Consider the following 12,888-nt stretch of genomic DNA (forward strand, 5'->3'; position numbering starts at 1 on the left):
TAAATAATAAAATTATATAAGTATAACACTTTTGACCGAATTTTAATATTAATTTAAAAGGTCAGCAATTCTAAGTCTTTAGATTCTTGGTATTTTTATTTTTATATCAGCATTTTATTTAGACATTAATGCGAATAATATTCTTGCAGATTCGATACAAATTGCGAGTTGTTTATCACGTCAATTGTATTTTCGAAATCAAGTAATACAAAGCAAATTAGAAGGCTTATTTTAAAGTTGAAAACACGATATTAGACAAAGAAATAGATTATTGGATTATTTTTATAGTAACGTTATCATCATAAATGAAATATTACTTTATAAACATTTTTATCGTCTGCCTAACTTTATAGTATACAAATAAAACGGCAGATCATCTCGACAGTACTTTGTATTCTGCAAATTATTATTTTAAAAAGAATATTTCGTTTATTATTTGGACAAATTTTCATCACAAAAAAGGGGAACAGAAGCAGTAGGTCAGAATACTAGGAAACGAAAAAAATAATTTAATTTGTATCGTAAGTCATTGTTGTGTATCGTTTGCGTATTTTTTGGATATCGAATTTTGATTTGGTGATAATTACAGAATTTACATTAACCAACGTTTATTAAAATCCAATACGAAGTGACTAGTAGGTAGAATGTCAGACTTTCGTTCGAAGTTCCTTGATCGAAGATAACTTGTCTACGCGCTAGATTCCGCGTTCGACCTTCGATTTGATAACGTTAGGATAACGTTTCGATGAGAATGCATTTATCATCGCAGGAGGAACGATTAAACAAACTCGTGTAAGATTTCACACATGTGAAAAATTGTTACTAAATAATGAAAAAAATAGTAAGAAAATAACGATATATTACATTATGTAATGCGTAGCAGAAAATTATGAGATTTAAGCGTATTTTCCATATTTAAGAAAAAAATTTATTTCGTGTCTTATTTTTACGTAATTATGAAAAATAACATTTATGACGCAAAAATATATATTTTATAACTTAAATGAAAATAAATTACTTTTGTACAAATCCATTAATACGATACAATTATCACTACAGTTCATTTTTTCCTTTTATAAAATTAGTAAAATTCATTGTGGCGGTAAAAACTGAATTAACATCACGTTCTTTAAATGTATCGAGATGTTAAATTTCATCGATTAGTTAACAAAGTGTCTTCGTAGATACGTATGTACGAGCGAGATAACTCGTCTCCTTGGTTTAACGGGTTCACTTAGAACACGAAACGTCCATATGCAGCGCGTTACAGAGAAAGAAGTTGGTGCGCGCGCGATCGAAGAAAATTCCCAAGCACAAGAATCTTGCGTTGAGGAGCACTGATCTGCAGTGTATATCGTGTATTACCTCCAATGGTGGGGATGGAGGTGAAGGGTGTAAGAGGGGGACGCGGAGGGGCTCAAGGCCGGTCACGCTGTCAAGCCAGAAAGCCTACGCGCCGAAATATCAACATGACTGTCCAACTCGGTTAGCCTCGCTTGCTACTCCGATTACCTCGCCACGTTCGTAGACACGCGGCTATATCACGTTCTCGTTTTCGTCGCGTTCCCAAGACGAAAGCCGTGAGATGATGAAAAATTAGTGTCAACGTCTTTCCTTTACGCCAGACATTCGGAGCACGAGGAGTTGGACAGAGAGGGGTGAAAACGCAATGGGGTTTAAATTGTGAAGCACAGATGGAGAAAAGGAAGAGAATCAACTTTTGGACAGGTGGTACGGCCACGGAGGCTGACAACTGATAGTTCGTGACTCTTGTATCGAGGGAAGTTACGAAACTCGTTACCACGAGAAAGGCTACGACACGGTCTTGCAGGAAAGAAGCGGAATATGTCGGTGTATGAGAGCGTGCGTGTGCGAGTGCCTTCGCGGCTCGCGGCTGAGAAAGAGAAAGAGGAAAAAGGACGTAAAAAGACAAAAGGGAGAGACGCCGAAAGGGAGAGAGAAAGGAAGGGGGGAGGGGGGGAGAAAGATTCGAACGATTAGTGATCAATCGATCTGTGATCGAAATTCACCGTACCAATTTCTTATAAATGTATCGAGAGTTGGTGATAATCTGATAAAATTAAAATAATTTTCTGACGAGGAAAACACGTTCGCGACGAAAAAATCAAATAAAGAATGAGAAGAGAGAAGAGGGGAAGGGCGGCTAAAGCAAAAGAGAAGAGAGGAAGAGAACGATGAAAAGAAAGGGGATAACGAGGAGAAGGAGAAGGGAGTCGAGGGGTCATCGGGAAACATAACCTCTGAACGCGCAATGTCCGAGCAGCCGACCAAGCGATTTTCAACTTTACCTTCGCTTCCGATACACTTCCGCATATCGCATTTCCTTACCTTATGTTTCGTGCAACTCAACAATCGCGACGAGGATTGTCCGAAGTGTTCGCGTTGAAAGGCAGCGTCTGGGACACGACACTCTTGACAGTTTTCCACGATGATGTACGGCTTGGCTGGTACAGTTTTTTCGGCTAGCACACAAGGACAGACAGGCCGATGGATCACACAACACTACTACCGACACTTTCGATATGCGACACTACGGTAGACGTGCGATCGGGCGTCTTCGGACGAAGTAACAGGCAACCGAAAGAGCTTGGCACACCTTCGCGTCACGTTACAACGAGTTACAACGAACCACGGGCGGCTACAGGCACGGGCTACCTCGGACTCTCCGTCTCCGTCTCCGCTGTTGACTGGTGGCTACCTCACACCACAAGCTCGTCTCGTACCTGTGTCTCTCTTTCTTTCTCTTTCTCTTTCTACGCTCGTGCTCGCAGCTAGTACCGATAGTACAGTGCATCGCCACCAGATGGACGACGTTGTCGTGCGTCGATGTACATAATATATGTAACGACTCTCTACGAAATTGATTTGAAATGATACTCAAAAAATGTACATAAAACAAAAGAAATGTACTATATCGTTCTATTCGAATTTCATTGATCGTTTTAGCGAGTAAATTTGTCAAAATAAACTAGTAAATTGCAATAACAAATGAAATAAAATATCATAGTTTGTGATTGAATATGACCTTTTAAATAAAAGCAAAATTATATTTTTTATATATTAAATATACGTTCAAGAAGCATTTTTATTATAACTGTTGGTATAATAATAAGAAACAGATATGTAAATGAAAATACCGAGTACACGAATCGATTTATATATTGTTGCAATAGAATGAACTGTTAAACAATGTTAATTTATTACGTTAATTAAGATTTTCTTCGTTTAAGATTTTGGTTTTTTTGACAATTTGAATACATTAATAACCAAAGGAGAAGATGTTATAAAAAAGTTTCAATTGGTGTTATCACTGATCGACAAATAACCTATTTTATTATTGATGATAAATCGATATTTTTTATTTACCTTCTCAAACATTTTCTGTTACCTTCATATTTCTTGATAAATAGATTGCGTTCGAATAATCTTTGAAAACAATTTATTGAATAATTTTAATTGAATAACATCCAAAATGAATGGATATATCACACGGTAGCACGATTCCAATATGGCGACGCGCAACTTGATCTAACCGAAACGTTGCGAGTAGATCGAACGCGTACCTTTTCACGTTGCATTGTTTACCTTGCAAAATGCTATTGTATTTTAAGTATTATCGTTTATTTTGCGATTTTAGTGAAGTAGAAGAAGTTAGAGCAAATATATTTAATTTTTTGAAGTGTTTATTGATACGGAAAGTGTGAATGTGCATTTTTATAAATTAGTGTCATTAAGAATTGTCATTATAACATGTTTAATAACTTTTGTATTTAAATTTTATCGACAAATTTGACGGAGTAACAAAATCGGTTAATTTTATTTTATATATAGTACCACTAATGACTATATAAGTTGAGTGTTGTTTATTTTCATTTTATTTACTTATTCATTACTTGAATCGACGAGTTTATTATGAGAAACTTTTCTAGTATCTTTTTCAACATCTATGTTACAATAGATAAATGTATTACGAAACGAAAGTTATTTAAATTGTTATTCCAGAATTCATTTTTTTTCATTGCTTGGTATTTAATGCTGTGCGAAATAATTAAGAAATATCAAAGTAGTTAAACATTAAATAACGATTAAAGAAAATTTTGTTATTATCAAGCTTAAACTATAGACAGTTGATTGCAATTAAATAAAATCAAAATGTTAAACTTGACGATGATCAAACTGCTAATGGTTAGACAAATGTTTGTTATTGGTTTAATTAAGTATTATTACCATTATTAAATTTAAATCAGCAAGTAGAAACAAGTTTAATACTAATACTATGGTATTTGTGAATATCTACAAAAAAGTTGTTTAGTTTTCTCATATACATTCAACTTGTGTATCTATCACCTATTTTTTTATAAGAATCCTCAAATATAAACGCGGATTTTCGGAATGGGATACAATTTGAATTTTTACCTGTTGATTTGAGAAAAAAATAATATAAAGAATGAAACTATTATAACACTCGGTTGATAGTGGCATAAGACAGGTAAACGTAAATGATCATGGTTCAATGCTCGAGGCTGACCGGGGTCGCCAAAGCATTTTCCTTTAGCTCCGCTTGACAGCGATTGGCATCTATAATTCTCGACGGTGTGGCAAAAAAGTCGCGGAATGCGTTTGATTCGAACCCGTTTAAACGCGTTTCAGGAAACGTGAGCCAGCCCTTTCCACCCGTCACGATCATATCGATCGGATCTTTTTCGATTAAATAATTCGAATAATTGCCACTGAACATTTGTTAACAATCGAGAGGAAAGAAATGTATTTCCTTGACGAATATACAAAGCGTTAGGAAGAGTTATTCGAATTAAGTTTGGTTATATTCTTTTTTAATTTCGCAATAACTTCTTTGCGATATTTTTACGATTTATCCCCAACTATCCCCGACTAGTCCCCAAAAAATATCATATCGTGTAAATTTTTTAAAATTATAAAAAGATGCTTTTGAATCAAAAGATACTCTTTTTTAATACAAGGGAGAAATTATTAGAATGACAAATATCGTTCAAAAAGCTTCATCTAAAAGTGGAAGATATAAATTTGCAAATTTCGTGGGGTGAAATTTAAACGTAAAATTTAAAACATCATCTGCATATGGATAATTTTTATACTATCGATAGTTATCAAACTTTCCTGCTGTTGTTTCTCATACATTAATTTCTTATGGAAAGAATTATTTTTGTAACCGATGAAATTCGAAGTCGAAATTGAAAGTAGTTTAAAATCAGGATTTATAATTAATTAAGTGCATTCATTGTAATAAATTTTCAATATAAACGATTTCTTTTAAATTTCTTTTAAATCATTCATATAAATTTATATCGAAGAAATAAAATAAATGATTGTAACTTAGAAAGTATGCTTCTTTTGAATGTATTACAATCGGTGATTCACCGAATATATTAAAAATAAAATGGTTTAGTATATATAAAGTTATATGATTAAAATAATGTAGCTATTAGTTAACGTAATTAACGTAACGTAATTAACGATTAATCGTAATTACTTTAACGAAAATGGGAACAACGAATTTCACCTTTAACAAAATTCTTGTTTATACATCAACACTCGATGCGTATTTTCACACTATTCTTCTTTTATTTGCAATAGATACATACATGTAGAAACTGAACAAGGACGAATGAAAGACGGAAAATCGCTAGGCGATTCAACGGCGTGAGCAAGTTCGCAGCGAGAAATCTTACCAATGACAGCATACATTTTATTAATTATCATTTTATGTACATATGGTCGTATTGTACGTATTTATCAATAAAGTTCATCAGGATAACTCTATCGAACGAGATCACTGACGCGTAAAGTATCTACGAGTCACTTACAAAATAATTGTGACCCGAAAACCTTTAAAGATTAATAAAATCCCTCTCATTAGTCGTTATTTACTTCCTCAAACTGACAAATCGCTAGAATAACATTTTATTCCATAAATTTAATTAACATTTTGATTCTTCGAGTTTTTTCTTTTATACTGGTACTGAATGCAACACACCGAGAAAGGGGCATCTTTGGGGGACATTTTATTACAAAATAAAGTTGTCGTCGAATAAATTCTTACCTGCATATGTTTATAAATATAAACCTGCATATCTTCTAAATATAAATTTTGATTGAAACTTTAAGCCGAAATTTCTTTCCAGAAGTCTTACTTTTCGAAAGTATTCCTTTACGCATCATCTTATACCTACATATATGCCATTTTCATCATTTCTTTTTAGAACCGAAGAGATATACGTTTAATCTGTCTACTATGAGCCAACGATTAGACAAATTTTCATTCGGCTGTAAAGATAGGAAAAAAAAGAAATGACACGTCTGTACTAAAAAAGTATGAAAAGAAAAAGAAATCATATGCAACCAAAGAGCTTTTCCTGCTTGAAAAACGCCAAGGGCACTTTTTGCACGTACGGTTACGTTGTCTATTATAGCAAACTTGTCTCGATTGCTCTTTGCAACGGCAGTAAATTCTAGCTACACTTTAAACGCATAGAATCGTACATTATCCATCGTCGATCCTACCGAGGCACGAGCGTCAGGTACAGCTGCGATCTGTGAAAACGTCGTTAAATGAAGCTTTTTCGATCGCGATCTAACCTATTTCCTGAATCGCGGTGGCATCGCAGTCGTCGGCGTTGGTGTCGGACTACTGCTGCATGACCTGCTCAGTGCTCTGTGAGGCTCAACGCTAAGGAAACTTTTGTCAGTGGTTGTTGGTGGCGCGGAGATGATTTCCGGCTCGACCGGGCTGGGGCATCGTCGTTGCGAGCGAGTCGATAAAGTGCTTCTCGATAATGTTTGCAGCGGTATTTGGTAGATCCTTATCGGCTTCCAGTCGCCCTGACTGTCTGTTGAAAACAAAGGATACTTTTTACTTCCAGTTACGGTAATGATCTGTTTTGCCCTGTCGCACTGTTTTCTGCTCTCAATAACAACGTGGTATCATACTTTTATTTTCCTAAACTTTAATAATCTTGCAAGTTTCTATAGTCTACAATTTGAAATAGATAATAACTCCATTATTGATTCATCGTTAACCATAAGATGAAACATTCAAAGATTTTTGCAAAACTGAAAATTACTTTTGAAGAAATTCGAACGCGAATAATAAAGTTATATCGATTCCATTTCAATATACGGTTCTATATTTAACTAGTGAATAGTAAAGTGATATAAATTGTATATCGAATATTCGTCCATTCTGTTTTTCAAGATAATCTCTGTAGATCTTCCTATAACAAATTCAATATTTGTAACAGTTTTTATATTTTCATTATTTAATTTGATAAGCTAACCCTTATGTGGATAACTAGATACACGGATGACCATGTTTAAAATAATTTTTGAAAATTTGTTAGGTTCTTATAAAAGTATAGCAAAACCGTTCCCATTTTCTCAACACTTATCTTATACGTGAACTTACATTTTTAAAAGAAATATTTGATATTTCAAGCTTATTAATACCGAATCAAATACCAACTAGAATGGACGTTTACTATGTCTTACTCATTTAATACGCTTCTTATTAATATATTGTTAATTATTGGGAAAACTTGAATATGTAAGAATCGATTTATATAATTACCGGAAAATGGTTGTTAATAATTATCTACGTAGATAGTCACGAGCAGTACACACGAACGCGAATGACACGGATGATTGACTTCAGCATGAAACTGTATTATCGTTTCGAGTAATCATTTCGCTTAAATCGATTAAGATAGTATTTTTTATATATCATAGGAGAGGAAAATTAAGAGTTCCGTGAAAGTACGAAAGTAAAATTATCATTACATATCTGATATATGGAAAAGGGATACTTGTTACCCAAGTGTTTTAATTTCTCATATCAGTAATAAATATATGTATGTAAACTCTGTATATGAATGTTATTTAATCCCTTTACTACAGTGCTATCGGAAAGTATGTATTAATTATACCTTGTACAATTAACGATGATTAGGTACAAATGAAAGTAAAATTGATTCTGTGTTATAGAAAGTGTATACGTAAATTGTTGAGCAAAAGCTTTAAGAATTTAAAGCATTTTTCCAACAAAAAAGGTCGTAAATAATATTTGTTCAGATTAAATTACACAGGTTCTAAAATTGCTATGAAACATAGAAAATGCTATTTACATTAAAATATTAATTGTAAGGAAAATATATAGGGTATTTAACAATGGTAATAGAATTGAAAAAACATGAGAAAACGAAAATGCATAATAAACTTATTTCGTTTCCTTTAAGATTTCATGTTTGAAAAAAATTTAGAAGTATTCGTGATAATATTTACAATAAAATTTGACATGTGTACTCTTACCCAAAAGTCATGGGACAATTAAGTTAGATTTTATACTATAACCTAGGCTATAAAATAAATAATACATAAAATGTTTTACGAAAAAGCGTGTACTATTTTCTTTTCAATAAATATAATCACTTCGTGCGAATATATCCGTTTGAATCGTTATTTTTATTTTTGTTAAAATTGTCGAAAGATTACTCTCTCGCGGATTTAAAAAATGTTTAAGTTGTTGGTCACTTTTAGTTTTTGAGATATCTGCACAAAAGTCATTTGATGGTAAACTTGTTGAAAGACATCATGGATTTGAAATATTTTTTAACGTTTTCGTAATAACGTGCTCGTCTAACGTGTTAAAGAAAATCGATGCTGAATCCCAATTTACCAAAATATGAAGTAATTCATTATTTTATACATACATGGCCGCACATAGAAATAACTCTAATCTAATTCGTAAAAACTCTAATCTGATTATTTATTATAACGATAACCAAGTTGCTTCTTTTCAGAAAGTACACTAATTCGCAAATACACGCATACACGAGTGATAATTTTGTCAGAGGAGAGAATCATTCAGAAAATAGTTTTCTACAACATACTCCAAAATTTTTTAAATCTATGAGAGAGTAGTCTTTCGACAAGTAAACTCTATTTCTTAAATATTTTAAGAATAATTTTAACTTTCCTTTAATGTTTCTATAAATCATTCTTTGACTTTCAGTACGTTTTCCTTACTTTGTTGTCCAATTCATCTCGTAATTTCTTAATTGAGTTAATGTCAGATGATTGCGGAGAACGTATCGTTATTTATAGTCTTTTTAATAAGTTCTTTAAACAGTTCAAATGTCCTATTAATTTTTTTCTGGATGGCACACTATAATTATGTATAATATAAGTACCATTTCTTTTTTTCAAAATTCGTTCAAAATTTGTAACACATTATTAAGTTAATTTGTATCAATATGCTGTCACAACATATAGATTTATGCTCATGTTTTACAATAAAAACGACACATTCTTCAGCTTGTCAAAAACTTCAAATCTTTGGTATTTTATTTTTATACTGTTTATTATATCTTTTTATTTTACTTATCGTTTTTTAACAATAATACTGATAATAACACTGAAGAAATTCAGTTTGTCAAAGATGTTCGATTTTCATCATCCTAAATGGAATCTTCTAATTTTTCTTACTTTTTATTGTATAGTCTAGCGCTGATAAAATTCTGTTACTCTTTTTTAATGTCCGTACATTTTCCTTTGATGTTTTGCAAGCTGTAAAGTTCTTATACAGTTTTATACGTAAAGCTATAAGAATTTATAAACTTTTTGATTGGATACTGCACCGTAGTATTCAAATTTCAGTTTTCGAAATAATTTCTCGAGCAGAACATTATTCTTTCCGAATATTCAAATATTTTATAATAAGTCTTTTATAGAGCTATCTGTTATGATTACGTACATTATTAAAGTAAAGACTGAACATCTTTTCACTTATATTTGTTTAGTTCCTATTACCTCCAATTTATTTCTGTGAGATCTTTTTAGAATTGTTTAGAAGCAATTAATGATACAGAAATTTGTTTCAAATAATATTGAATTTCCGAAAAAAAGGGAACAAAATAAACAAAGTCAAACAATAAAGTCAAACTAGAACTGAAAACTAGAATTGTATTTATAATCTGATTATGCAAACAATAAATGCAGGTAAATAATACAGAGCTAATTCTTCCTAAGAATCAAACTTGTAATAAAAAACATTGACTTTAAGCTTTCATTTTACTTCCTCATTTAAAATAATTTATATACCACCATATATACTACCAACACATAGTATAGAATTTGCTTAAAAAATATAAATTAAAAGTGTAAATTAGAAAGGCAAAATTTATGTATAATTTTTTCGGATATCCAGTTATCCACATTTTCAGCTTAATCGTTTCAAATAGTTGATGTTTATCTATTTTCATTCCACTCTTAACGACAAGTGAGAGCATTACAGCGTACAACATTTCCGTGTCCATTTCGTGTCTAGTCCTCATAATCGTTAGTCCATAAATGTATTAACGACTCAGTCGTATCACGTAAGGCAGCGCATTCGCATCGTGCAAATAGCTGGAAAATTATGACCCGTTTTGAAAATGCGGCACGTACTTTGTAGATTAGATCGAGACGATGAGGATTGCGCTAAAGGAGGCGGACTTGAAACCGGTTCCTCCTTGTCCGAGGGCTTCGAGTCCAGTCGGATTCTTTCGCATTTCCCCGGTAGAAACTCCGGGGCCGTCGTGGCGAAGAAGATGTCCTGTTTCGAGGTGATTAAATTAAGATTCGGCATGGCGATCGTGTGCACCAGATTTCCATTGATGATCAACCGTATCTCCATTGTGTCGTTGGTAAAAGCGATCACGTAGGGGAAGGCACAAGCTAAAAATTGTTCGAGATTAACGAAGAGAACGATGGTTCGACAGAAGGATAATACGATAGGGTAAAAGAAGGACGAAGATATTTTACCTATCGCTGCAGGCACGGAATTCCAGTTGAAATCGAATTCCGTTGGTGCCGTATTTTCCTCCAGCAGTTTTTGAAAGTGACATGTATCTGTGACAAGTGTAAGTCAATATTAAAAAGTAATTCTATTCGTTCATTTCTACATCGTTTAGTTTTCTTACGGATTATCGTTCGTATGTGTAAATTGCTCGTTTCTAAGTATAACTTTGTTATGTTTATGTAACTAAATACAGTAGTCCCTCGATTATCCGATCTAATAGAGGTGGGGGTTGATAATCTAGGTGTCCGAGAAATCGAAAAATTTTTCCTCGAGACAAGGTACTTAGATAAGAAATCTCGTGAATATTAGTCGAGTTGAATTTTTAAGGGAAATGTGAATAGGAAAATGACGTGCCATTCTATCGACTCGATCATTATGGCGGTTTATGACAATTTCAGAATAAATTAAATTATACATATGTATATCTTATTTACCGCGATAATGGTGCAAGTTAAAAGATCACGACTTTCGATTTACTATCGTAAAGTAAATTAAAAAATAATTGAATTTCGCAATTCGGCTGTCAAAGTTGTATTGCTACTAGTAGAAAGCGAGTTTTTTTGTTTTACTATCATGAAGTCGAATATAATTCGGGGACCGGGTAATCGAAGGGATTACTGTATTTGAATATATAATCTTTAGTAATTCTTTCTACGTTTCGAGTACGATATTTTGCATTTTCCTTAAATATCATTTTTCGTTTCTAAATACAAGAAAGAAATATATAAAAGACACTATGTGCATTTTCTATTGAAATTCTTTATTCATTTCCCGTTGTTTGATATATGTTTATTAGTAATTTTACTAACTTTGGTTCTTCTTTCGAAAGAAGAAAAAGTCTCGTTCTTTAACTCGATACATTGCAAATTATTTTAATACGATAATAATTAGCAAATAAATATCATAAATTATCGATCAACCTTTTTCTCAGAAACGAAACAAATTTTGCATTTATTAAAAAATATAAAATATTGTACAAGGATTGGAGTAAACTAAAATTGAAATTATGGTTGTAAGTAATTTAATGTTTGAAAAATGAATTAATAATTTAAAACGTTTAGCAGTAAATAATAATAAGAATAATAAATATAAAGTCCTAGGAATTTTTGTAAACAGTGAACGTACGGAAGAAAGGAGAGAGTAAAAGAATTAGGGTCTAAATGAAAAGCTAAAAAAATTTATTGCGAATCATAAAATTAATGTTCAAGTGTAAAATAATACGTACTATTATAGCAAAGTAGTAATTCAGGTTCTTCGTCCTCGCAGAGATCCAAAGCAGCTACCAGATGTGGTTTCGGCGTTCCTTCGATATGCAGAGTTCGCGTGCTTCCAGAGGCTGAGATCAGTTCGAAATGGTGTCGGATACCGCAGCACAGCGTCCATTCATTGTTCGTATCAGTATTCTCGATTATCGTCACTAACGATGGAGTTTCACTAGCATTGAACTCTTTCAGATGAAGGAATCCCTCAACGGTATCCGTGTCCGCTGCAGAACACCATGTAGTCCAAGCGGCGCTGTGCTTCCATTGCAGAACCGTCAAACGTCGTCCAACCACCACGCACTGTAACAAATTACACCAATGTAGAGATCATTTTTATACATCGTCGGATTATTTGAATATTTTATCAACAACTTTCTCGATGGTTCCTACAATTTCAAGACAATAAAAAATCAAGAAAAAAATTGTATACAGGATGACAGAAGAAGGATTCATAAACTTTAGGGTGAATAGTAGCAGTAAATTACTATTAACTGTATTAACTAAAGTAAAATGATAGTAAGTAGAAGATAAGAAAGGTATCGATAAACATGGATTGAAAAATAAGTATTTTTAAAATTATAAATCATTTTTTATTTCGGTTAAAACGAGCAACGTACGTAAAAATCCGGAACTTTTGTAATAAGCACGTAAATATTTAAGCGTCGAAGGTATTAAGCGTGTGTGCGTGGAAACGGAAAGGGAATATGTAGAAAATCTTCGGTAACAAAAGTTAAA

General features: G+C 32.7%; 2 protein-coding genes across 4 annotated transcripts in view; both read right to left on the bottom strand.

Moving 5' to 3' along the window:
- Nucleotides 1–2,814, bottom strand: part of Hr39 (nuclear hormone receptor FTZ-F1 beta) — a 43,072-nt gene extending 40,258 nt beyond the window's left edge. Inside the window, exon 1 of the mRNA XM_017902786.1 lies at nt 2,350–2,814. The gene's annotated coding sequence lies outside the window, so the exon portion shown is untranslated. The remainder of the gene's footprint in view (nt 1–2,349) is intronic.
- Nucleotides 2,815–6,355: 3,541 nt separating this feature from the next.
- Nucleotides 6,356–12,888, bottom strand: part of LOC108549397 (GTPase-activating Rap/Ran-GAP domain-like protein 3) — a 200,898-nt gene continuing 194,365 nt past the window's right edge. For all 3 annotated transcript variants that reach the window (XM_017902756.1, XM_017902755.1, XM_017902754.1), the window contains exons 14-17: nt 12,117–12,453; nt 10,855–10,941; nt 10,498–10,767; nt 6,356–6,887 (exon numbers count right to left, since the gene is read on the bottom strand). In XM_017902756.1, coding sequence (XP_017758245.1) covers nt 6,637–6,887; nt 10,498–10,767; nt 10,855–10,941; nt 12,117–12,453 — 945 coding nt within the window. In that variant the 3' untranslated portion in view covers nt 6,356–6,636. The remainder of the gene's footprint in view (nt 6,888–10,497; nt 10,768–10,854; nt 10,942–12,116; nt 12,454–12,888) is intronic.

This window comes from Eufriesea mexicana, unplaced genomic scaffold (assembly GCF_001483705.2).
Source record: "Eufriesea mexicana isolate 0111107269 unplaced genomic scaffold, ASM148370v2 scaffold1992, whole genome shotgun sequence".
NCBI classification, from domain to species: Eukaryota; Metazoa; Arthropoda; class Insecta; order Hymenoptera; family Apidae; genus Eufriesea; species Eufriesea mexicana.